The following is a 27,762-nucleotide window of genomic DNA, read 5'->3' as shown; positions in this document are numbered from 1 at the left end:
ACACAAACGTCGTAAAGAATCTTTCACAAAATGATGATTTAAGGACACAGTAACAGGGTTGAATCTTAATCTCTGACAAGACTCCTCTTTAGTTTCAAAAATCTTTTAATAGCTGTCTCATTTAGGTTAAACAATGTTATGATAGGTTCAAAGAAATCAAAGCTCAATTGTTCATGTCCATCATGTCCATTCCGTGTTGTAAAACCCCTGGATTTAACTAGAACAGGGTCCAAACCACTTGGAGAAGGAGCATAGTTCTGCCATGAAGAGTCATAAAGCTCCTTTTTCCTTTTCTTTTCAAATTATGAATAACTGAAGTGGTATATACACAGCTAGAAAGTAATTATAGTCATTTCTCTGAAGGGCTTACAGCATTCATAAACAAACAACAAATCAAATATCAGACTAAGTTTATTCTGTACAAACAAGTCAAGCAAAAACCATGAGTTAGTAAGAGTAGGAAAACACATTTTAAGCAATATTTTTGTTAATAGTGAAGCAGAAGTTATATCCCTACAGTGTACTTTGCCAGAAAAAAAATTAATCACATAGAGCCAAAATATAGCAAGGATACCCAAGTGGACTACAATAAAACACACAGCACTAGATTTGCAAAACTGAGAGGCTATTTTTTAACTGATGCCTAATTTACATTTCTGTAGCACAGATTTCAGCACATCCACACACTCACACACCCACACTAACCCACTCACACACAAGCACGCTAGTGCCATACCTGCACAGCCGGATCATAACATTTTGGCTAAGTTGGACATTTTCATCACGTGTGGCCATCATTCATCCACTGCAGCTACGATTCCACAGTAATTCAGTGTTCAAGCGATGTACAAGGCGTTTTCAAACTAATTACAGTAAAAACATTTTTTTGTTATTGGCAATATGACATGAGAAATGCGTATAAAAGAGCTGGATAATAGCAACAGTAGTAATGCTTCTCTGCTTTTTCAAGAACTTCTCTCCAGCCGCCAGGAGGCGTAAAGTCACTTTGTTCCACGAGAGCAACATAGATATCACAGAGTAAGAAAAAGCTTCCCATACAAATCCGACTGTATAAACATTATACTAAGTTCTTGCTAGGTAAAGTTCCAGAAAGTCGAAAATGAAATGTACTTTTTTCTTTTAAACAGCCTTTGACAATGATTATTATAAAATGACTGCAGGTAAGACTTCCTACTATGAGAGAGCAAAGGCAGGATGTTGGTGGTCACACACCTTTGGAGAAGATAAAACAAACATATTCGATCCTAATTTACGCACACATTCTAAATACAGCTTTAAATGTTCACGTTTCATGTTTTGTTGCCTCTGTCTCCTGCCAGGCTATACCCGAGTGGTCGAGTGGGTGCTGGGCAAGCCAGCGGAGCTGTAGCCAGCGGGAAAGGTGCTGTATGGACTCATGTTGGAGAGACCCATCAGAGAGTTGGGGATCATGGTGATGTTGTTAGGGGTCATCAGAGGGATGTCGTCAGGGGAGCGGCGCTGGCTTAAAGAGTAGCTGGGTGAGACATGAAGAGGATTGTGGAGGGCTTCACATGGGCTCCTTTGTTGAGATGACAGGGTCTCGTCTACCGTGTTAGCGTGGCTTGCATTGTTCCCTTTGCTCTCACATTGGGGGCTGGGCTGCTGGGACGTCTCCTGGCGACTGCGCTTGTCCTTGCGGTAGTACAGAGCAGCAAAGGCCAAGACGTTGAGGAAGAGCAGCGATGCTCCCACGGCAATGGTAACGCTGAGCTCTGTGGAGTAATCTCTGGGGTTAGGCATGATCAGAGGACCCATCTCTCTCCCGCCTTCGCCATCACCATGGGACGTGGACATAGGAGGCCGGCCAGTACTGCCGGACCTCTTACCATTGGACTGGGTGTGGTCCAGAGGGGTGACTTTTGTGGTTGTTGATGAGTAGTGGAAAACATCGTGGAGATTGTAGAGATGGGGGACCAGGTGTTTCCAGAAAGCTACTTTAGTGGCTCGGTAGTGATCACGGATCCGAGGCTTCAGGCCAATGTGCAAATACAGCTGGTCATAGGGGTCGTATTTAGACCAGGCGACCTCCTCAAAACGATTGGCTTTGGTGTGGATGAACTTGGTGTCCTGTGGCACTGGCTTGTTAGGATCCCTGTGAATATAAAACAGAAAACCTTAGCAAACATCATAAACAGTACGTTAACGAATAGATTACATGAGATTCAACTTTTTATATATACTTTTTGTATATACAGTATATTCACTTAGACCAGTTATGTCAGATAAGGTCTGTCAATCAGTTTAAGAAATTATTGTTTCATCTCAGCAAAACTCAAAGTAAAAATTTTGATTTTAATGTAGGATATTAACATTACTCAAACCTCTAAAAGAGATAATAATGTTTTTCATTAAAATATTATGGACAATTTCCAAATGTGTTCACTGATAATTATTGTATCTGCATTAATGAAATTTAAGTATTTCAAAAAGCATTCATGCTACTTTAACTTTTTGGCATGTTGTCACGTTACGATAAACATCAATGTATTTTAGTGGGAATTTACGTGATAGACCAACACAAAGCAGATCATAATGGTGTAAGGAAAAGTATACATATTGTTTAGAAATAAAAATCTGTAAAGAGTGGATGTACATTTGTTTTCAGACTTCGTGAGTCAGTACTTTATAGAATCACATTTTCTAGCAGCTACAGCTGCAAGTCTTTAGAGGTATGTTTCTACCAGCTTTCCAAATTCATAGACTGAAACCCTTGCCCATTCTTCTTTGCAAAAAGCTCAAGCTCAGTTAGATTGGGTGGAGAGTGTCTGTAATGTAAATTTACATAATTTATAATTCCATAGATTTCCACAGATTTTTGACTGGATTTACATCTGGACCTTAGCTTGGTCATTCTAATGCTTAAATATACTTGGGTCTAAATCAGTGAATTGCAGCTATGGTAGCATTTGTAGAGTCTTTGTTCTGCTGGAAGGTGAACCTCTGCCTCAGCCTTCCTGTCCCTACAGAAGAAAAGCATCTCCCCAGCATGATGCTGGGACCACTATGTTTCAAGATGAGGATTGTGTCTTCATGGGGATGTGCAGCGTTAGTTTTCCACCACTCCTAGAGGCCATGTTTTGTAGGATTTGTGATGTGCCATATTCCCTCTGTTTCCAGACGTTGGATTGAAGAGTGCTCCATGAATAGCTCAAAGCTTGGGATATTGTTATATAACCTAACCCTGAATTAAGCTTCACTCCTGATGTCTGCTGCACTCCTTGGCCTTCATAATGCTGTCTTTTTTCTAATGCTCTCTCTAACAAACCTCTGGGTGTTACGGTTTGTGAGATATAGGACCCCAGAATGCAGACCAGAAGGCAGCATGACGGTAAGTGCAAAAGATTTAATAACGAAAACTCACTCACTACAGGAAGCAGGAACAAAACAAACGGGCAGGCAAGACAGGCATGGCATGATCAAAAACAAGACTTGAGCATGAAAACAAGACATGAGCATGAAAACAAGACATGAGCATGAGAAATGTTTCCGCGTTGAACAACTGAACAGGAGTGTATATATGGAGTGAAAACCAGGTGGAGCAAGGAGACAGATTAACTTGGACAGGTGAACCGAATAAACTTAATTGACAGAACATGAACAAGACGACAAAACTAAAGCATGACCAGGAAAATAACAGAAGCATGATTCAAAATCTAAGAAGAATAATAACAAAAGAACGAGTCAAAACCTTAACTGTGAAAAACATAAGAAAAACCAGAAACCAAAAACCAAACAACCCCAAATCATAACACTGGGGGCTTTTTAGAACAATCATATTTTGTACTGAGATTAAATTACACACAAGTGGACTCCAATAACTAATTATATGACTTCTGAAGGCAATTGGTTGAACTGGATGTTATTAAGACGTATCAGCGTAAAGGAAGCTGAATATAAATGCACAATAATAACACACTAGTATGATATATATTAGTAAAACGTTTTTGGAAAATCAAATATCTTCTTCCTTCCACTACACAATTACTCATTACCTAGTGTTATCTCATCCCAAAATCCCAAAATAAAATTTCAATAAATATATTGAATGGTGCCATGTTCATTCAATTAGGAATGTTTTAAAAAAAAAAATAAAACTATCAAAAGGAATAACAGATTTATACAAATGAAAGCGCTAAATAGACGTACACAACTTAATATTCTCATCTCTACTCAAAGGCACAGCGTTCAATTTTTCAAGCACAGCAGCATCAGCAGCCCACAGTGACCCGTGCTGTGCTTTTGCCTTCTGCCAGGGTCAACCTACACAAAGATTTATTGCAGTTGTAGAGTACTTCCAGCAAAGCACCAGAGGAGTCCTCCACTAAAGTGAAACTCACTTAAGTGTCTCTTGGCTCGGAGCAAAGCTTTGCTTTGGAAGAAGGGCTGCAGAGTTTCACACTGATAAAATCTAACAAACAACATTTTTCTTTTTAACTGTCATCCTCAAAGTGGAGCTTGTCTTGAATAATAAGCATCATTTAGTAAACCCATGGAAAACCTTTTGAAATTACATTTCAGATGCCATATCAAATATCTCAAAAACAAAATGGAAACTTACAAGAACGTTTGACACAAAGATAGAAATGTTTGTTGCTTTTTAGTCAAATCAATAGAAATAATTAATTGCCATAAGAAATTAAAGATCCGAAAGAATAAAATGCAAATATTTTTTGCTTCTGCCAAGGATCATTCAATTGATGTCAGTGTATTGTGAGCAATTATTGAGAAAGCACCTTCATGGCATCCAGACAAGTAAGAAATTAAAGTAAAAAACTGAAGTCTGGATTTAGGGGATGCTTGTGTTATGCTACAAAAGACAATATAATGGCTATTTTTAGGTCTATAGGTCCAATTAGAAGAAACATTTACAGCAAAGCAACACATTCTTCATCAAACGGGTCACCTTTACATCCAGATTTAATTGTTCTGTTCTGGGATTACAAAGTATTCATCTGTATGGCATCAGGTCTCACTGAAGTGACTTTAAAAACAAGGTGAGATTATGTTGTGGCTTTAAAAATAATCAGATCACACAGCTGAGCCTCTGAAGGAAATGGTGGATTGAAATGTTTAGACAGGACGCTCTACCAGCATCACCAAAACAATGTGAATGAGAGTATCCTCCTGAAAAATAAAGTTCCACCCAGCCGGGAATAGTCCAAAGACAGCAGAATTAGTGAAATTAGCAAAACATCCTTGTGATATATTGTTTTTTCCTTTCATTTCTTTTTCCTTTTATCTTTGGCATATTCATCTATATATTATCTATATAATATATTATATCCCTGCTGTCTATATAAGGTTTTTGTTTATCCCCAAGGACTAATTGTAGTCATAAATTTTATTATTCAGGACTTTATTCAGGACTACTGGGATTTTATGTGATACACTAACATAAACTAGTGCTTAATTGGTACCACGAAGGAAAACGATATGATCTTTTGTTCAAACTTTTTTTTGACAAAAATAAGAAGATGAGGAAGTGCAGCCTAATTTTTTTTTATATCCCACACCCTGTGTCAATAAATTGTACAACCACCTTTCAGGATAGTTGTAGCTGCAATTACCAACTTTGTGCATCTATAGTGAAAATGTTTGTTATTCTTTTTTTTGCAAAACACTTCAGGGTTTTTCAAACTGGATGAAGAGAACTTGCTTTATTTCGTACGTGCTAGCAGAGTGCAAACATGACCTCTCATGGCTTTCTTTCAACAATGACTTTCTTCTTATCACTCATCCGTGAAGATCTGATTTATGAAGTGCTGACTAATTCTTGTCCTTTTTACAGATGCTCTCACTTGAGCATTCAATCTCTGCAGCTACTCCAGAGTTACAAGAACTTCTTTGCTGCTTCTCTGTTTAATTCTTTTCTCGCCATGGTCATTAGTTCAGGTGTCCTGAAAGGTTTGCAGTTGTGCCATACTTTTTACATTTTCAGATGATTTACAATTATTTACAATATCCCACTTTATTAATGAGCCTAATAGCTCTTTTTTTGTAACCTAACCAATATGTCACTATTTATTTTATTCGCATCTCCCCATATTTCTAAACAATATGACAAATGGGGCATAACTAATGAGGAGTATATCAGAATCAGAATCAGAATCAGAAAAGCTTTATTGCCAAGTACGTTTTTGGACAAACAAGGAATTTATTTTGGCGTAGTCGGTGCAATACAATACAAATGAAACAGTATAAACATATCTACAATATAATATAAATATATGTGCACAGTTTTATATGATATAGAAGTCTTTTACATTCATGGAATGTTTTATTTTAAACACTATTTCAATAGATTTAGCAATTTTGTTTGTGATATATTTAATGTGGGGCTTCCAACTAAGTTTGTTGTCCAAAATTATATCTCAGTTTGTTCTCATAAACTTTCAATTTCAACTCCACTTTAATTTGTAACATTACAGTACATTTTATTTGATTACAGAAAAATGTCATTATTTCATTTTTTTTAATTTAAGGATAGCTTATTATTATCAAACCACTTTTTTTTATCAGAGCTAATTCTTTTTCTACTGATTGCATTAGTTCGTCCATATTCTTTCCAGAAGAAGAAAAGTTTGTGTTGTCAGGAAACATAATAATTTCCAGTATAGTGGATAATGTAAAAATGTCATTAAATAAAGTAAAAATAACTTAATTCCCAAAACTGTCCGTTGGGGGAGATCACATTCTACTGTTTCAATTTGTGATTTTGTATTTCGTTAATTTGTACATATTGTAATCTATTACTTAAATAATGAACTGTGAAAAATGAACTGCTGCAGCAACATGTTCCACAAACTCCATCACAGCTAAAGTTGTGGAGTAGTTGTGTCTGAAGCTGTACTGTTGCCTATTTAATACATTGTTTTTATTAAGGAAAGAATCCAACCTTTTTATAACATTTTTTTTTTTTTTGACTTTTTGAAAATTGCGGTAGTTATGACATAGGTCTATAATTTTTAAAAATTTGCTTATCACCACTTTTATAGACTGGAAACACCTTATCTATTTTCATTTTGTCAGGAAAATGAAAATAGCTATTCTATAATGTTCTCAAACAAACCTCTGAATCCTTTATAGAGCAGCTGGATTCATACTGAGATTAAATTAGGCACAACTGGACTCTATTTATCAATCAGGGGAACTTCTCAAGGCAACTGGTGGGAATTGATTTAATTTAGGAGTGTCAAAGTAAAGGGGACTGAACACAAATACTTGTAAAATAGTTTGTAAAGCTGGTTTTCCTTTCACTTCCCAATTATGCACTCTTATGTCACATAAAATCACTATAAACTTCGATACCTTGGTAATGCTCTGTATTTGCATTAACATTTAGAGAAGTAAAAACCTGCTACCACTTGACATCTAAACAGAACAAAGATCTTTGTTGTTGTGTACAAGATGCATAATAACAAAATAAAAAAACAAGAAAATTTAATTTAAAGAGAATTTAATTCTGCCAGAGTTTCTTGATAGCACTGTGGTCACAGCACAGGAAGCAGACCCACATTTAAGTTTTTAGACTATAAGCAATTCAATAAAAAGTGAAGCATTTTTTTCAAGGGGGAGTTTTAGTTTAATAACAAAGGAAAATGAGATAAGGGTGAGCGAGTTGTAAGTGGGAATTCAGGCTGTAATTAATTAGTCGACACTACTTCAGAGTGAAACCAGCGCTGAGGGCTACTTCTCAATCGAGACAGGAATGTTAAATTAGATATTGAATAGGTATCAGATGGACAACTACAACAAACAAATAAATCACATTTATCTAGGTTTGTTGGCAGCTGCTGGTGTAACTCACCCGCTCTTTGCAAAGTTGGTCCAGTACGTCATAACCACGGCGCTGAGCATGATGTCATTCCTCGAGAAGTTGCAGGGGAACAAGTCTGTGGGGCCCACCATCGGGATGCCAAACACATAAGGCACCTCATCTCCATGCGCAGAGTCTGACCACACGGGCTTCATAAGGCTCTGGCAGTGGTGATAGAAGGCGTAGAAGTACGTGGGTGAGCCATAGCGGGCGTGCAGGTCAGCTGTCACCACTGATGGCTCTACCCACTGGTGGTCAGTGAAGAGGGCCACAAGGGTCTTCCTCCTGGTCTCTGGGTTGTCCTTGTCAGCCCAATCTGTGTACATAAATTTAATTGTCTCCCTCAGGGTGTCCTTACCCTCCGGGTAGCCATATAAGCTGTCCACAAAATCTGACACGGCAAAGTCAAAGTCGCTTCCAGAGACCCCATCCTCCAGGTCCATCACATTCTCCACAAAGCGCAGCCCCTCGCCCTGATTCACGCCCAGCATGATATCGTAGTTAAGGAACTCCCCCTGCTCCATCAGGATCTCTGGATCATCTGGGATCACGTCACCGTCGATGACGGGACCAAAAGCAACACGGTAGCGGTCAGCCTGGATGTCTTGCTCTACAAGCTCCTTAGCGCTCTTCTTCTGCAGGCAGGACACCATGTCCACAGTGTCCAACACATTGCAGCCAACCCTCTCAGCAAGCATGCGAGTGTATTTGACTGGGTGGTAGTTGACAGCCCAGCTGGAAAGCGCTGAACCACTTTGGATGATGGCTCTATGGAACAGACCTTGGAAGAGAAAATTCGAAATAAAAAACAAAACAAATAACACAAGATGACAGCTTGTGTTTAACCTAATAAATGTTTTCTGCTTAATTCTGAAGAGCCCCTAGCAAAATCATGTTACACTAACCTCGATTCACAATTATGAATGTTTTCCATCCCATATATGTAAGCTACATTTACACATATGGTGATTGACAGCAACACAGATTTCTTTTTTCAATTCAGTTTCTGGTTCCCAGCTGAAAATTGCTCCTCCTTTTTCAGCTATACCTCACTATACAAACAAAATATTAATGAATCGTTTTTCTTCTGTCCCATTTATGCAAATTTGTAGATTTACAATACATTAAAAAAGATCTTGACATTGTGAAAAATAATTAAATATGAAATTTAAAATGAATTCAACACTGGGAAATTTGTAAATATCAAAATGTAAAATATCAAAATGGAGTGGCAGGGTTTCAAAAAATGTAGGTTTGAATGGAAGTCTATGGCACAAAAAATGCCAAAGGGAAACAGAGTAAGTACTCTTTTTAATTTAATAGGCATATTAAAGAATTGATGTAAACACTATAAAAATTTTAATCCTCCCCAAAACACAATCTGGCCAAGTTTTATGTCCATTATGTCAGCAAAAAAACCCCATAAAATAAAAAAAATCCACAGAAACCTCAAAGTGTTCTCAGATCAAAGCAAACAAGCAAACGTGTGATACGCTTTAAAAACTGGTCAGGAGGACACAGAAGAGCTAAGAGTGATAAAACCAGAGCAGATCCCTGGTTGGTGAATATAGAAATGTGTTGAGGTTGTTTTCTTTCTTTTTAAATGTATTGATAGAAATGTCCAATATTTACTCTACTGTTCCTTTTACTTCTTTCATGTGTTTTCTCCTCTATGCAAATCACGTAATGACATGTCAAACTAATGGTCAATTTGCAACACTGTGTCAGCGAGTAGGCGTCAGGTTTTTACTCCAGAAGTTTTTCGCAAACATACCGTAATTGTAGAATCGTTAATACGGTGTCTCTAACAAGCTGCGGGGCTTACACAGACTGCTGACGCCAACTGTACAGGGGGCGGGTGTGTGCAGGGAGCTGAATATGCAGTCACCCTGATCCCTCAATGCTGATAGAGGAAACAAGCTGCTCTGTTGAATTGTTTACATGCTGTGCATCACCTCTGGCTCTGGGGAATTTGCATGTAAAAATGACACAACCCTATCCAGAATATTCGTAGAAATTGTGTGTTAAAGTTTTTATTCAGTGGAAGTATAGTGCAGCAGTGGTGTTACATTCTCCGTTTTTTGCATTTTTTTTATCATTATTTTTCAATTTCAGGGCAGCAGTGAGTCGGACTACTTCAAAGACAGCTGGAGCGAGTGAGCACATCCAATACGAATCCTCAAAAAAAGGACAGCTGCTGCAACCTCTCTGGCACTGATGAAAACACACAATTTCTGCCCTTCTTCTGATTTTGTTCGGCATCAATGAGCGAGCTGGAAGATTAGTAAAGTAACAATAGGAGGGTTCAAATCTAAGAGGGCCACGCATACTGAAATAAAGACCTGTGAGACGGAGCTTTGAGAGGACATCTACCAAATGCAATGGCCTTATGTTACCTGCTTTTTAAGGAGTTTCAATCCCCATAGTGTGGTGGAATTCGTACTGAATTAACACCAACAGAAATTGTTTTTAAGAAAACATGCCAGTTTTGCAGGTTATACATAACCTTGCAAAAGTCTTTAATACATATCACTGGGATTTTATGTGACAGGCCAGCACAAAGCTTAGGTTATTGAACAATATCCCATCACAGAGCACTGCTCAATCCATCAACTGAAAGTGGAAAGAGTATTGCATAACTGCAAGACATGCCTGTCCAATTAAAATGCTCATTTACAGTTTTCCACATGCCATATAAGAGAATCAACAAACATGTGGCAGAAGGTGTTCTGATCAAATGAGACCAAACCCCAACTTTTTGGCCACATGCAAATCATTATATGCAGCAGAAGGGTAACACTGCAAATTACCCTAATTACACTAACCCAACAGTGACCCATGGTGGTGGCAGCATCATGCTGTGGGGATGCTTTTCTTCAACAGGAACAGGGAAGCTAATCACAATTGGTGGGAAGATGGATAAAGATAATCACATTGTAATCCTGGAAGAAAACATTTCAGAGTCTACTTAAGACCTGAGACTGGAGCAGAGGTTCCCCTTCCAGCAGGACAGGAACCCTAAACATGCAGCCAGAGCTACAAATGAATGGGTTAGATCAAAGCATATCCATATATTAGAATGACCTAGTCAAAGTACAGAGCTAAACCCGATTGAGAATCTAGAATGTCCAGATCAATCCAAACTGACTAAGCTTGAGCTATATTTTACAGCAGGCAAAAGCTGGTAGAGACACAAACCCAGATGATTTACAGCTCTAATTTCAGCTAAAGGTGTTTCTAAAGCTGTTTCTAAAGGTGTTTCGTTTTAAACTCAAGGGGGGCGGAAAAAATGCACACACCTTTTTCAGATTGTTATTGCAACGCAATTTTAAAACCATTTGTAATTTTAATTTCCTTTCTACATCCATATCATGCACTTTAAATACCTTTGCAATGATATGTATTTAAATATTTAAAGACTTAGATTTTTATTTCAGGGTTAACTGAAAACATGTTCCTTAGTCTAAAGTTTTGAAATAAAGTTGAACCAGCTCATGAAAAATCCCGACTGTTTTTGGTAACTATTCAACTTTGCTGACATGCACACAATAGTAAACAAATCTATTGCAGCGTATCTGAAAAGCAGATCAGTTACATTGGTAAAAACATCTCAGGTGGACCCAATAGCATGCTGAGAACTTTATAAAAACAACAGCCTTCTTTAAGAGCTTCACATTTTAGGGGGGAACAAGCTTTTAGACGTATTAGTTTGTGTGGAGACGAACAAAAACACTTACTTAACAAATGCCTCATTTACCCCACCCTGTCATCATAACACTTCATCTCCCTGCCAGAGCCATGCATAAAACATGAAAAAAGTTCTAAAATAAGAATGTATATTGAAATGAATGACCTAGATATTGACTGATGAAGCCTATGTCGCTGTAAGTGTATCAAATTGCATACTCTTACCCTCTGAGTGGTGGGACAGTGTCAACAGACTGACACATGAAGCTCCAATCCCAGATCCAAAGACCGTTATCCGACCCGGATCTCCTCCGAAGTAACCAATGTTTTTACTAATCCATCGCAGAGCCTGAATCTGATCCAGGAGGCCGTAGTTTCCCTTTGCTGCCTGGTCACCAGTACTAAGGAATCCTGATGTATACGGAGAGGAAACAGTGCCAAAGCAAAGATTAAGGCTATGCACAACAGTGTAGTCACATCTTTGATCCCAGACTGTTGCCCTACAGGGAATCTGAATGAACAGATAGATTCCCCTCGGGTATAAATATGCCTTTGCTCTCTCCTGCTGTGTTTCACTGTATCGTAGTCCCTGGGCATTGCCCGCCTCATCATGAGGTAAGTTGCTACTTGTCAAGCCTGAAATCTCTTCTCAGAATAGTCACTTTATTCTGTTTAATACGCATTACTTAATTTTATAAGATAACATAAAGCTCAGAGGTACTCCCAATGCCTTTGCACATTCCCTGTAGTTGTATCTAAAACCCCTGAATTGATGATTGATGAGACAAAGCAACAGAAACACTGACCTTGTAAATGCCTTTTAAATGCTAAATAATTTAACAAAATTTTTTTTTACATTCATTTAAGCTTTATTTTATTGTAATAAGAGTGGAAACTAGGGACCCCTGTGGCAGGTAAATTCTCTTACATCCAAACTTCTCAAACAGTGGTTTATATAGGTGGTGAAGTAAAACTATTATCTGTACTGCTGCTAAAATAATATAACTTTGACTATTACACATAATATTATTTCTATATTTATTCATTGTTATTTTGATTTTGACCAAAACTAAAATAATCATGTGTTACATTTTGCAGTTGTCATTTTGCTCATTTTTAGGATATTTTAGCTTTTTATTCTGCTTTTTACAGAGTAACACAAGTATAACAATATTAGCTGGTTAATTGGTCGAGTTGTCTGTTCAGGTAGACTAAACAGGCCACTGCTGGACAGAAAGCTGCTCTAATCTTGTAAGCTGAATTTTAAAAGGAGCCCTAATAAGACTAATGGATGGTGCTTCCTTTTAGTTTACAGAGCATAATGGTCAAAGTTTTTCACAGCTGGAAATATTTCTAAAGAGCCAATTCTGTTTTTCTTCAAAGTCGAGTAAAAAAAGAGGAAGCCTTCTTTCAGTCATCTGACTGGTTGTGTGTAGCATCAGGTGGGAGAAGGGCAGTGTTTCCTTATTCTCCATACACCTGCATAGATCTTTGGTCATTCCAGCACTTTCATTGGCTTCTCATTAAAAAGATTTCTAGCCAATTTATCAACTGTAACTTTAAAACCTTGCAAATATCTTAATTACAATAACTAATGTTTTTACTAAACCTTAATAATTTCTGTACCTAGTGTGTGAGCTGGGGTCCCGTTTCATTCCTTCTCTGTTAGCAAATAACGTAACATGTACCTGATAAGCTTCCATATGTGCAAGAACAACCAGTTAAACTTAGCACAAAAATAATATGATGGATACGATTGTCATATACCTATTTTAAAGAACTTATTGTCGGCTCAATGTACAAGCAATTAAGTTGGTTGGTGCATTGGGGTCTGGTGAGCAAAGGTCTTTTCTGCAAATTCGCTCCCAAATCAAACTCTGCCAAGGCCCTATTCAACTTTGGACCGGCCCGACTTGGGAAACCTTAGTATTCACTGAGACTTAGACTAAACAGGGCTAAACAGCACTTTTGCAGTTACCACACACTCTGTGTCATCACCTAATATACCAATCCTGTAGTTGAGCGTGACGACAACAACGTTCCCATAACTGGCCAGAATGCTGCCATCCATCATGTTCCCAGTGCCCTCCATGTAGGAGCCTCCGTGGATGTATACCATCACAGGTCGGGCTTCGGAGTCCCTTATATCTGCAACGTCAACACACACGCGCACACACACACACACACACACACACACACACACACACACACACACACATACATACACATGCTGAGCAAACAGTGCAGGGACAACAGCACTGTAGTGGAGAATTAATCGAGAACTGTTGCTGAAACTTTATATCACAACTGCCCAGTATGAGGTATGAGAGACGTCTGGTTGGAAAATGTGCTTGGAAACAAGCCAGAGTGGTAGGCCTGTGGTATAAAAGCTGTAATGACAATCAAAAAATGCGTGGTAAATACACTTTGACAAGAGTTATGAATCTAATCAACGGTTCTTTATGGAATATGGAGGTGTCGGCTCAAGCAGACTTGCCATATGCACTAAATTTTAAATTCACTGTATTAGATGCAAGGAGATAAAAAGCCTTTGACCTGAGCCATGAAGGACATATATTTTTAATATTTAATATACACATGCAAGCATATAACATGATGTGTTTTATTGCATGTTTGAACTCAGAAGCACAATGTTACATTAAACGTCTGCTCTCTGGTTGTAGGAACCAGAATGAAAAAAAAGTTCCTTTAGAAGGACCTTTTGGAGAGATAAGCAGATATTTCGGTCTGTGGATCAAGCATGAACCAACAGAGACGGTGCACGTACTAAAAAGACAGCAACAATTCTTAACTCATGACAGAAAACCTATGCCATTGTAAATCAGATTACCTTATTTTTATTTCACTCAAAGAATGAGAAAGTAGAAAAGAAAACAATTGTTTGGAAAAGGAAAAAAAGGATTTGAACAAGAAGAATCCATGCATCAAAACTTTGAGCTCTTAGAAAAATACCTTCAGATATATGAATCTCAGCGTGTGAGAAAGCTGCCCCCCTTTTCTTGTGTTGGCTTCCTGGGATTCAGAAAGGAGGAAAAAGTACAAAATTCAAAAAAAGTACGGTAGATTTGACTGCGCCTCTTATTTAATATAACGCCCCAATCAAAGAGGCAGCATGAAGAGGAAAGAGCCAAAATCTCCTTCTGGTGAAAAACACGACACAGGTAAAAAATAACAAACTGCTGCTTTAAACAAGGAAAAGTTGGTTTGCTCTTAACTACAATGCTATGGAAAAGTATTTTCCCCCTTACAGATGTTTTCTGTTTATCCCTTTTCAGTCACACATATTTTAATTCATAAAATAAATTATAATATCAAAGATAACCTGAGTAAATGCAAAAAAGCAGGTATAATTTGAAAAGTAATCGTCCTCTAAATCTAATAATGGGTTTAATTCAGCCAGATTGGATGGTTTAGACAATTAACACCCTGTTTAACGTCATGCCACAGCATCTGGAAAGCATTTACATCTTTGTACTTTTATGACTTGACTAGACATTTTTAAAACCTCCCTTTTTTAGCCTTTCAGAGGGGAACTTATTGTTGTTAGATCATTGCCCTGGTGCATAACTGAAGTGCGCTTGACCTGAAGGTCAAAAACTGTTGGCCAGACATTCTCTTTCAGGGTTTTCTGCTAGAGATTAAAATTTATTTTACCATCACTGCTGGCATTTTTCAACACTCTCCCATGTTTTCTTCGTTTGTGGATGATTGGCTCCCACTGTGGTTTGCATTTGGAGGTCAAAGCCCCACCAACTGTTTTATTCAGACCTGAGACCCTTCAGAGATTCAATGCAAATCTATCTAAGGCAAGGTCCATGGTGCAACGTCATGGTGGCCATGTATATTTTTCCTTTATTAAGAGTTTGATCTCTGGATCTCCATCAGGTTTAATACTCCATCAGGTTTAATAGATAGGCTTTAAACTATTTAAAGCTTAATTATACATCAATTTCAAGATGTTTTTTTGATCGTTTATTTAATATTCTCTCCATGCTTTTGCAAACTTTGACTCCTCATTTTACCACCTTCCATTTTCACTATCATAATTTCACCCTAAATGTCTGGAAAATTAATTTACATAAAACTGTCAAGCCCAGCTGTATTTGTGAATATTTGTAAACAAACCCCAATGTATATGTAAAGGTAATGCGTTTTGGTAATTCTTCTGTGTGTGAAATCGTAATTTCTTGGCAAACCTGAGGTTTCATCCGGAGCATCATTTTGCATATTAATGAGATGAATTTGAATTCCCCCAAATAAGTAATTATATTATTAATTCCCAGAATTGCTGTTGTGCTCAGGTAATCAGGCAATAGATGGTAAAACTATACTTTAGACGCTATGCTACATTCATCTGTTCTTGAATTTCTTTAGATGGGGGCATCATGTGTTGCTTTTTGACATGTTACAGCCTACTTCACGTGTCAAGCAGGTTCTATTTGGTTTGAATAGTTCTTTTGCTCAATAAATGAAATCACAATTTGACAACTGCTTTTTGTATTTACTAGTTATTCTTTGTCTGATATTTAAATTTATTAATGATCTGAAACATTTTAGTGTGACATAAAAAGCAAAAACATTAGAAAGCTGTCAAGGAGGGATGCTTTTTCACAGCTCTGTAGGTTTTCAGGATTACACAGAAATTATCCATTAGACGAGGGTGACTGCAGGTGAATTTTTCATTAGTCTGCAACTGCTATGTCAATTGCTCAAGTAAATTGCAGAATGCATTATGAGAACAATGGGTATTGTTCAGCATAATAAATAATAAACGCCTCAGAATTCAACAAAATGCTTTGTTTAGAAGTGATGGAGATTAGTCTTAAAGAACACACCTGAAAAAGAGTAAATAAATATTGAAATCACAAAATGGATGAGGTGCATTTCAAGTAAAATAAAAGGTGTTGACCAAAAGGGTCATGTTGCTTTTTTAATGCATTTGAAAAAGAGAAATTTAATTGACCTGCTTTTGTGCCAGGTGGTCAGGCTTATAGGGCGCACTCAGGCGAAAGGTTTTATGACATGCATGGGCTGCACCATTTTGGACAGATACCTTTCAAACAGGCTGTTTATCGGCCGTTGCTATGCTACCACAGGAAAAAGAAAAACTGTCTCAAAGAGCGGTGTGGCAAATACACAAGCAAAACCCAGTTCAACGCTGAATGTTAAATGTTTTGCACTGCACCGAGCGCCTGTGAGGGGAGGTGAAACCCTCTCAGAAATGGTGCTTAATTAGCACCTTAAAGTAATGTGAATTAGGAGAGAAGTGTTAGTCAACGCTGGATTTCCAAATCACACAGTGTTACTGCAGTATTACATTGTTCTCTTAATCTACAGATTCACAGCAGACACAAAGTGTTCCCTTGCCGGTTCATTTCTCAGCTCAGAAATAGGAAAGGATTCAACATGCGATAGACAGTTGACTCCTGCGCTTCTTTAATTGGCCCCCAGCAGACACACTGTCTGAACAAAGCTGTGACTCATTAATATAAAGACAATTCTGGCAAAAATGGATTTGAATAAAAGAGACTTATTTTTAAGCAATCCTTGCAAGGCAAGGGTTGTAATGAGATTCCTATGAAATGAAAACATTAGATAAAAATACAAGAGATTTGAAGCATTTATATAATAACTTAAAGCAAAATGTGTTGCATCATCTAGTTGCTTTTGTTGGTTAAAAAAGAGGAAAAAACAACTATTTAAACTGTTAAAATAATATAGCATTATAGATTTTTACAGTTACAATAATTTTATCAATAACATGTATTTATTGTTATTTTGGTATACAGACATAAGGAAAAATATCACATTAACACCTGCTACATTTATTGGTTGTCTTTATGTGCTTATTTCTGAGTAAGACAAGTACAAGCTGACATTAGCTGGTTAATTAGTCAGGCTATCTGCTCTGGAAGTCAGTCTACAATCAACTGCTTAGCAGACCTGCTGTTCTTCAATAAGAATGATGGGTGTTGCTTCTTTTGTAGCATGACTGTCTTTGCTTTTCACAATTATATTTCCAAACAGCCAAATTTGTCTATATTTTAAACAGGGAAAAGTGTAGCATTCAACTGCCTTCATTCAGCCAGCTGACAGGCAGTGTGCAGTGGAAAAGGTGGGCGAGGCAGTGCTGTGTTAAGGGACACCTTTCCTTGGACTTTGTAGCGATCTTATAAAAGCTTTTAAGGTATAATTGCTGTGACACAGTCCCTGGTTATACTTACATTGCTAAAAAGCTTTTTGATTGGAACAGCTCACCCACACTCAGTGGCTCAACTAGATATCAGAAGAAACTGCTGCATTGTGAGTAGTTACCGCTTAAATTCACTGAAGATAATGGCCCTGCTTTTCCCTCCACAGTGGCAACCTTTCAAAAAAAACAAAACGCTAGGATAAATGGAAGTTTTACGAAAATAAGTCCCCATGGAAATGTTCCATATCTGTTCACCGAAATGTGCCTTTCTCTCACTATAACTGATTCATCTACTTCGTTCTTTTTCACACAAGACAAATGCATCATCATAGTTAATAAAACTGCAGCTTTGCCCATAAAACACATCCATTACTAATTTGTTATATTGAACACCCTGTCTCTTTCATGCTCTATAAAACCCCACTCTGGAAAACAGGGTCCACCACTGACTCCCAAGGCAGCTTATGACGCTTTTGGTTTGAAAGTCACAATACTCTGTTCCATACAGGAAGAGAAAACAGCAGTCACTCTAGCACTTTCTCTGACATCACATTAAAAGGTTATTTAAAAATCTACCGGTAAGCAGCGTGTGCCTATTCCTTATGAACTCTTTTGATGCTGACTCACTGATTTTTTTTTTCAAAGCTGAAAAACAGCGTTGTTTACTTTTTGTGTGGTTTAACAACACTTTAGGAGTCTGTTAGAAGGAAAACAGTTGAAGGTATACTGTACCAATAAACATTTTGTTAATTCACAAACCAAACATATCTGCTTGAGATGATGGCATCATATGAAAAAAAAGGATGGCATTGCTTTGAATGATAAATCAGCCTTTGGTGATAGCAGTGACATGAGCAGTGGTCACAGACTTAGTGGTGATCACAGAACAATGGAGGCTGCAGTGACCAGCAATAGCAGCAGCAGAAGCAGCAGCACAGAGCGACAGACATTGAGAGTCACAGCTGCCCGTTTAACCGCACCCACTTACCATCTTCCGTTGGAGCGTAGATGTTTAGATACAAACAGTCCTCACTCTGATCTTGAATGTACGTGGCTACTGTGTCCAGGTTATAGGTGAACCATATGGGCATCATGATCTCTGGCGCCGTGTTGTGGATGTTCTGGGGGCACACGGGCATGAAGTGGGTAGCATTCTTGACTCCCGACCACGAGGAGGGCTGCTCGGGGGGCATGAAGCGTTTCTCACCCACAGGCGGGGCAGCGTAAGGGACCCCGAGATACTGATCGACGGGCCTGAGGACCTCACTGGGCACGGGCACCCTGAGGCCCCGCAGTTTCCCAAACTGGGTGGTCACAGTTGGGTAGAATTTCTGGCTTGTCGCTGTGGTTAGAGACCAGTAGGAACATAACGTCCACCATAGAAGGGCATAGTGAGTGATGGTTGCAGTCCCTTGCTGATGTAGCAGGTGTGTTGGCAACAGATGGCCTCTGAAAGTAGCCAGCCACATGGTCTCGGCAGGACAGTGTCGTTGTACAACACAAATGCACACTCTAGTGTCCGTTTAGACCCTCGACACTGACCTTGTCAAACAGGCATCACTTGATTCGTCTTTAAATCCAATAGTTATCAAATCCAAATGCACCTCAGCCAGAAATGGCCCTGCTTCCTGTTTTCATGACAGTGAGTACAGATCTGAATAAAAAGAAGAGATCAATAGGATAATTAGCAGGCCACAGAACATTCAATAATCAGAAATTTAAATTAGAAAGCCAGGTTTCAAGATGCTTAAACTCTGTGTACAGTGAAAAGATGCACTGATATATAACTGAATCCTATGAATGACATGTTGAAAGTGAAAAGAATTAACTATGAAAACTAAGCATTAAGTTTGAACCTTAAGCAATAATGAATAATTAGTTAAGGAAAAAATGGAAATATAAGGCTAAAAAACAAAGAAGGGATTTCACAATGTGCAATACATAAAACCCTTTAAACATTTAAACATATTTCATTGCTATGTCTAAAGGTGCATAAAAGCCTTAGTTACGCAAAAGAAAACCCATGAGTGAGATGCTCTTTCACTCAGGTAGAAAACCTGTTCGTAACAAATTAAACTTTTGGAGTTTTTAAATAATGGACTGTTTCCCTCTCAGCTAAAGAGGTGAAGAGGATGCCACCAATGCAGAGCACAATGAACAATAACCTTCAGTTATAATAAGGTGTGCTGCTGCTCATGGCACAAGTACGCTACATACTTTAAAAGTGATAATCATTATGATACATGGGTTTGGCCACCTAAATGTGACACTTTTCTCAGGGAAGGTTTTTCTTTATGTCAGAATGACACATGATGCACATGAAGGGCTGGTTAAAGGTTTACATAGATTCGTCACTTCAATTGATGTCATTGATTTTCAGCTTCTGATGATGCATGTAAGCTAGTCTTTTTGCAGGGTGAGGTATTTATGTAATAAATAACTTTAAAGACTTTTAAAAACAACAACTGGGCAAGAACTTTCCTTCTGAGCTTTGAACTTTCTGATGATGAAGGATTTGTCTTGTGCCACAGCGCCACTGCGGGGCAGTACCAACAAGGATTTGGAGAGGATGATTAAGGATGTTTAGAGCATATCAGTGCAGCTGACCTAGATGGCTTATGACATAGTGACACTGCAGACGGGTGTTGAAGGGGAAGCGTGTTCGCGGGAACTGGAGGAGGCATATCACAGATGCAGAGTGGCTGTCTTTGGAGAGCCTGAACTGCAGCTGGAGATAGAAACTGGTGCTGAGTCATCACAAATTGAAAACTGCACATTAGGTGGTGTAAACCTGTACTCTTATATACTGCGTTCAAGTTAAAGTTGCTGGTTGTAGTGCTGTTGCTGGCTGCCTTAATTAAAGTAGTATGTTCTAATATAATTTATAGTAATAGCTAGAATGAAAGAAAGCCTCTGCTCTAAAATCTACACCTTTGATGCATTCTGGAGAAATGTCAAAGGTCAGATGAGGCAAATATTGAACTGTTTGGCCACAATAAAAAGAAGCATGTTTGGAAAAGTCAAGGAGAGGCTTTTAAACCTAAGAATGCTGTACCGACTATAAAACTTGGTGGTGGAAGCATCATGCTGACCATCTGTTTCACTGCTAGAGGTATCGATGAATTGGAAAAACTGGATGGAATAAAGGAGGACAACCTCCACATTAGACAATTTTACCCCAAATCAACAGCCTGATTTGATACCTAACCAACCATGCATGTTTCATGACAATAGGAACAAGACAGAGAACCCAAACTTGCAGGGGAGGAACATACAAACTCCATGCAGAAACACCACTGCTGGGAATCAAGCTCAGGATCTTATTGCTGCAAGGCAACAACACTAACAACTGCTCTACATTACAGATCCACCAGGACAACAATCAATTCAAATGATTTCTACCCATTTTAGCCAGAAATCCTGTGAGAATTATGTCAGTAATGATGATGATGCGACCACAAAAGGTATGTAGTCCTGATGCAACTTTCTTGGATGTTTACATTTGTATATATTTGAGCCTGTATGCATAGTTTTGATCCAATGTGTAAAATAAAACAATCACAGTGAATTTAGACTTTCTTTGCCTAACAAGCAGCATGTTTCACTTTCCAAACTACAGCAATTAGCATCAGCTTTTCTCAAAAGCTTACAGAGTGTTTTTAAAGGAAGAGGCGGTGACACACCGTGATAAACGAAGCCTAGTCAGAACTGATTCAAAGCAAGCTATGGGGATCCAATTTGAAATGAGCACATATTTTTAAAGGTTTACATTTTTCAGCTTCAGCTTTCAGCTTGCGCTTTTCAAATTTTAAACACATGATTTAGCTGACTTACAAATCATTGTATTCTGTTTTAATCACATTTTACACAGAATTCTGTCTCTGCATTCAAAATGAGGAAAAAAGGGGGATAACCGATGATTGTTTGAGTTAAACAATCTAACATTTCCAAGCACCCAAAGCTCTATACACATGCTTTTACCCTTAATTGGAAAAATTCAGGCCCGCATGTACTCCAGAATACTAATCTTCTTATCAGCCGAACCGAAATCTGAAAAGTACATCTCAAGATAAAAGGCATTAAAAGCTCCTTTTGAGTTTTTGGTAACAGGAACAAGATGAACAGCTAATGAAAGAAATTTCTTTAATTTATAGGCGAGATTAAAAAGGCCCACTCTCCAGGAATAAAAATGGCTCTGAACTGGTTATGTTTTACTGTTTAATTTTCAAAACCAATGCATGCTGAAAAGATTATTTGTATTTTCTTTGTGTCTTTCAGTACTTCTAAGCAGCATTGTTAGATACTGACATAGAGATGCATAATGGAAGTGTTGCACATTCCCAGAATAAACAAGTCTGATGGGACCACACAGGCACCGAACACTCTACAGAGTAAATTTAGGCCTGCTGAAAGATTCGAGGAAATCTTCCAGGAAGACAATCTGAGTTAAAGATTTGGTTAGGAATACATTTAGGTTTTAATTTTGCTTGGAATTAGTCTCTGTTTCAGTAACAACAAACTGACTGTTAGTAAGAATGATTTTATTTATCTTTGAATCTAGTCTGAGGTCAAACATAATCTTTAACATTCTTCCTTAAAATCAAGCACAGGAATAAATCCCACTAATTTTCTCTATCTGTAAGATCTAAAAGATTCTTACAAAATAAACATAGCATACATGTTTTATTACGTCTTCACTTGTTTAATGTGATTAAAGTGTTGAGAAACCGTTAAATGTTCATTTGTCAGGACACAAAGGCCTGTTTCGCTTTGTTACTCTTCAAAATGGAAAAGACAAGATAACATGCCTATAACGTTATCAGATATTGATCTTCCCAAGTCAGGAAATAGGTGAAAGAAAAAAGATACTAGCCAAAACCTGTCCATATGTAAAGGCAGTAATTAAAGTGTAAAACAACTGTAAGTGTGATAAACAAGTCTGGATGAGGACCAACCACACACAGTTAGGAGGAAAGTAAGGCAGGTAAAAAAATCCATAACATGTACTGTTGCAATGAAATATTAATTTATTTGAGACATTTTCAAAATATCATGGTCCAGTTATCTTTTTCAAGGTAAGTGGGTTTTAAAAAGTTTAAAACTGCTAAAACATTTGTCATACCATTTCTACAGATTTAAGTTAATTTTTAAGTTATTTATGCCAGTGCAACATTAGTTTTCACCATCTGTTTGGAGCACAGGGTAAAACAGCACTGCCACCCGCCACTTGTTGCTGCACACTGCTGGTCAGCTGGCTGAATAGGGCTATCACACATTTTCCCTTGGTTACACCAAAATCCAATTTGTGAACTTGGGAATAATTCAGTCACAAAAAACGTAGTCTCAGTGTGGAAACTAAAGGAGAGCCGTCCATCATCTATATTAATGAAACAATATTTCAAATAATGATGTTTTAAAACTACATTTGGCAATGCACAAAGCAGCAAGTCTGTTCAGCAGCCCACACCAGGCTACATCTGAACAGAGAGCTCAATAATTAACCAGCAGATATCCGTTTATTGTACCACCTGTGTTACATTATAAAGAGCAGAACTGGAAAAAGTGATAATATCCCATGCAAGTAGTTGAATATTACTACCATATTTACGCACTGTTTATTCTCTATATTATCTTTATGCAGTATTTTCTCTTACTCTGTATCAAAATCAAATTAGCAATAAATAAATGTTATAGATAACATTTTATTAACAGTACTAATCAAGATTGTATATTATTAAAGCAGCAGTAGAAATAGTTGTCAAGGTCTTTGGGTTATCTGAATTAACAAATGATTTATTGGTTTGTGTTAAAAATAAGATGGGGAATCCCCCCCCCGACCCCCCCATCCCCACCCCCCTTACTGCCATATCCCTAAATACAAACTGCTAACAAGCTGGACATCAGATCAAACTTGAAAGGAGCAGACGTGTTGCTTAGCTTCCATTTAGCTAGTTTGCAATGAAAGATATGCATCCTGTCATAGAATGGCCTGTCAATGTACAAATCAAAAACAAGCTTGTTATCCTAATCTGATTTATTGATGAGTTTTGTCAAAAGTCTGCTGGTACAAGCTCCATTTTTAGTCTGATTAACCTATCAACAGAGGGGACAATTTCCCCTGACTAACGCGCTAAAGTAATTAACCATTTTTCTGATGCATCCAGCTTTCCTCTGCCTCTGCACCATTTTGTATGCACTGTGGGAAGTGTAAACACACACATTCATATCAAAAAAGGTGGTTCTGTCTATCTTTCACAGGTGCTGTGTATCAGCTAACAACAACATCATTACTGCCTGCCAATTTGTGAGCGATGAGACAAATCAGATCACTTTCCGTCTCGTGCTGTCACAGAGGTTCATGTGAGAGGAGTTGGACTCGTCCGCTCCGGGCTCAGCTTTGTCTGTATTAATTAACAGTCACGAATGTTCCCCACAGCCAATAAAAAAAGAGGAAAGGACAAGGCTTTCCTATATCACCTATCTGTTATTTGACAAAGATGTAAAGCTTCGAGGACATTTTTTTTTTTAAATGACAGAGAACTTGGTTTCCTTCTATGTAGACAGGGCCCCATCTTCAGGTTTGAAGGTGACATGGATAATGCACCCAAAAGGATTCATTTTTAGTTGTTGGGAAAAATTGCTTTATTAGGAAAAGGAGTTGTAATGGTAAGTTGCCTGCAGTGTACAAAGAAGGGGTGACAGAAAAAATTAAATGATCATAATGTCCCGTAAAGTCACACAGACATGGCAAATGTACCAGTTATTCATCTTTCTCCAATCTAATGTCAAATCAAACATATGATTTAACTAGCACAGCAAAGCTAGCTTGGATTGCTTTAGAGGCATACACCATAAAAAGGAGTTTTGAGGGTATTAAATGTCAGTGATTAGAACTTTTAAAGTTTTAATCAAGCATATTAGAAGAATGTTTAATTCAGGTTAAATTCTAACAACATTAACTACTTTATTTTGGTAACAGATGTTGGTTTAGACACTCGCTACACTTAATCATCGTGTGTGGTTTCCAGCAGAAAACTCTTAAGTTCATAATTTTCTAAACATTTTTTATTATGTATTTATTTTATTTTATAAAAAAAAATAAAAATAGAAAAGTGAGAATTCAAGTTCATTTCCAGCTGGAAGTAGAGTAAAAACGGCACTAATGCGAAAGCCGAACATGCTAGCAGGCTGAGCTTCTTAACTCTGAGGCAGCCATTTTGATAGAACAGATCTAAAAAAATACTGACTTTAGTTTTGAAATAGGACTATTTCAATCAAGTTTAATGCCTTGATCACAATCCAAATCCAAGGACAAATCAGATATAAGAAACAGAAAGAAACAATGAAGATGCTTGTTGGTCAGGATTATCTTACCAAGGAGGACCCAGTGGTGAAACTGTATCCTTAGGGTTTTTTGGTAATGATCAATCTGATCTTGTAGGTTATGAATTTATATTTTGTAAGGTGATTCTGGGTTTCTGGGGAAATATTAAATACATGGTATCATCTTGTTTATTAATTGTCTATTGATTGGGCAAATGTTTGTAATTTGATGTATTTAATAAAATATAAATGGACAAATATTACCTGTTACATCTGAGATTGAATGACATTTAAATGAATACATTTTATTAAAATTACTTTAATGATAGTTGGAATTTTGTTAAGTAAGTACATTTCAAAATTGTTGGAATTGCTGTAGTTTTTACAACCAGAAACCATCCAGCTGTTACTGGGTTTTTTGTGTGATGTTCCAACAAAAAGAAGCACATAATTGTGGAAGAAATATGATAATGGCTTTCTAAACGTCTTACAAATAATTAAAAAACATCTGAAAAGTATAGCATGCATAGATATTAGACCTCACAGACTTAAAACTCTTTAGAATCTCCTCTCACTGCAGTTATGTTCAATATTAACTTTCTTCTACGTATAGTGTATGGCACATAGGTCAAAATGTTAAGCCTTGGTCTCATCTGACCTAAGCGCCTTCTTCCATATAATTGTCATTTTCTATTTTTCTTTTTAAAATAAATGGAATAAAACTAGACCAGGTTGTACCCTGGTTCTCGTCCTTGACGATAGCACCCAGTCCCCCTGCAACCTTGAAGGACTGACCTGGTATAGAAGATGGATGAAATTTAACAAATGTTTTTAGGTAACATATCATTTATTTTTTTTAACTGACATCATTTCTAATGTGTCATACTGATTAAAATCTTGGCAAAGAAAATCTATGACATCGTTGCACCCATCATATTGGCTAAACTGGAATGGTTTGCTTTATCAGTACATGAACTATATAGCATTTTGATATGATTTAAAGGCAGCACAGCACATACTGAAAGAAGCACTCTTATGGTCTATAATGGAAAAGACGTGGATAAGAATCTTTACGGCATACACCAAATGTACTCTGTCAGAAAAGTAAACCACTGCACAGTTAAGCTGATAAACTGCCAAGTTACTGGGTAGTTTAGACAGGCAGCAAGTCTATAATTTCATAAATGATAAGCTAAAACACAAAATCCTAATGTTTTACAACCACAATGAAGCTAGATGTCTTATCCCATGTTGGTTTGGGGAACTACATCCTGCCGTGGTACCTACAGGGGATGGGGGGATAAGGTGAGACACTAGCAGGGGCAATTGGTCCATACCCCCAATAAACACACACACACACACACACGCGCGCGCGCGCGTTTATTTAACCTTTCATCAATTTATCATGGATTTATTACTTTTATTATTATCAAATTTGTGTCTATCAATCACTACCAGCCCCACTCCCTACATTTAATGACAACATAGTAAAGCTTTTGTGCCCCCCCCCCCCCCATATGTCCACCCTTTTGTAAACTTTCTGTATTCGCCCCTGTTCCATATACCAAAATTCCTAAACCCTTAAACTCCCATTTGGCTGACTCAATCCCGGGTTACAAACCTATTACAGTGTTTGCAATAATCATGTTTCACTCTACCAATACTATTTCTACACCTACAGCATCGACAGGCACACAATTCAGCGCTAATAAAAATCTCTGGGACAACATCTTATCGATTGTTAGGTTCTGACACATTTTGGGGTTGGGGGGTTGAATTGAAAGCTGCTGAGAAGGAGCCGAGTACTTTAAACAACGGGACCAGGCTCCCAATGTCCTTGTAATCCGTCTGGCTTGAAACAAACGTGTTCTCAAAATCTTGTCCCAAATTTGCCAGTGGAATTGAGAGGACTGGGGATGGATGCATGGACAAGGAGAGGATGTAGAGAGCACTCAGCATAATAATCAGTGCTTCATAAATTAAGGCAAGGAACCAAACCCACGGAGAAAACCCAGCCACAGCCCACGTAGCATCGACAAACTGCTGTGTGTGCGGTGTGTGACTGGGAAGCTTGTTTAATCTAGGACTAGGACGGTGGAAAAATCTGATAACACAGAAGAAAATGTCAAAAAAGAACCAAACCATAATGAGCATGGCTTTAGGTGGAACAATCAGCTCAGATATCAGTTATCAATCAGGACAGAGATTCGCCTCTCGGAGAACCCCCCCAGCATCATTAGGTTAACTCACCTGCTTTTACACCAGCTGAAACGCGCTTCATCCCAACATTTTCCTCCATACTATTCCCGTCAGTCAGGATGCAAGACACGGAGCTGGAGAGGAGGGAAGCTGTAAAGGATATTCCTCCAGTTTTAGAATACCAAACACACGGATCTCCGCTCTTATCTGCTGCTTTCGCACAGTCTGTGTGCTTTGCGCATTCACGACGCCAAGGTCAGGAGCGCCAACGGTTTTAATGGAGCGCCCACCACACAGATCTCTCTACGGCGCCCACTGCCAGCGCGTTACCAGGCAACCACCGGGATACGACAGCGCATTAACCCCCCCCCCACCCCCCATACCCCCAAAATAAAAATAAAATAATAAATAAACCCCGACTCATTTCCAATTTAGGAACCATCAACTAAACACCTTCAACCTCGGACAGCACTTATCAGAG

The 27,762-nt window shown here is 38.1% G+C and overlaps 1 protein-coding gene across 2 annotated transcripts; it reads right to left on the bottom strand.

Moving 5' to 3' along the window:
- Window positions 1-87: 87 nt before the first annotated feature.
- On the bottom strand, window positions 88-27,613 carry nlgn3b (neuroligin 3b). Of its 2 annotated transcripts, XM_047379813.1 has the most exons (7): window positions 27,333-27,613; window positions 18,748-19,413; window positions 14,519-14,578; window positions 13,544-13,693; window positions 11,771-11,956; window positions 7,850-8,639; window positions 88-2,134 (listed from the first exon to the last, which is right to left on the bottom strand). In XM_047379813.1, the coding sequence occupies exons 2-7, from the start codon at window positions 19,226-19,228 to the stop codon at window positions 1,342-1,344; spliced, it is 2,460 nt and encodes an 819-aa protein (XP_047235769.1). In that variant the 5' UTR covers window positions 19,229-19,413; window positions 27,333-27,613; the 3' UTR covers window positions 88-1,341. The 2 variants fall into 2 exon arrangements, with proteins under 2 accessions (XP_047235769.1, XP_047235770.1); XM_047379814.1 differs by lacking the exon at window positions 14,519-14,578.
- Between the last annotated feature and the right edge of the window lie 149 nt (window positions 27,614-27,762).

This window comes from Girardinichthys multiradiatus, chromosome 11 (genome assembly GCF_021462225.1).
Source record: "Girardinichthys multiradiatus isolate DD_20200921_A chromosome 11, DD_fGirMul_XY1, whole genome shotgun sequence".
Taxonomy (NCBI): domain Eukaryota; kingdom Metazoa; phylum Chordata; class Actinopteri; order Cyprinodontiformes; family Goodeidae; genus Girardinichthys; species Girardinichthys multiradiatus.
This window is presented reverse-complemented; position numbering and strand designations above follow the sequence as displayed.

Bases quoted from the DNA above. Each gene is read 5' to 3' on its own strand.
- nlgn3b (XM_047379813.1), bottom strand. From the start codon at position 19,228: ATGTGGCTGGCTACTTTCAGAGGCCATCTGTTGCCAACACACCTGCTA. The intron at 14,579-18,747 runs GTAAGTGGGTGC...TCTGAATCCCAG, and splicing joins CTACGCTCCAACGGAAGATG to GAAGCCAACACAAGAAAAGG. The intron at 11,957-13,543 runs GTGATGACACAG...CGTATACATCAG, and splicing joins CTACAGGATTGGTATATTAG to GATTCCTTAGTACTGGTGAC.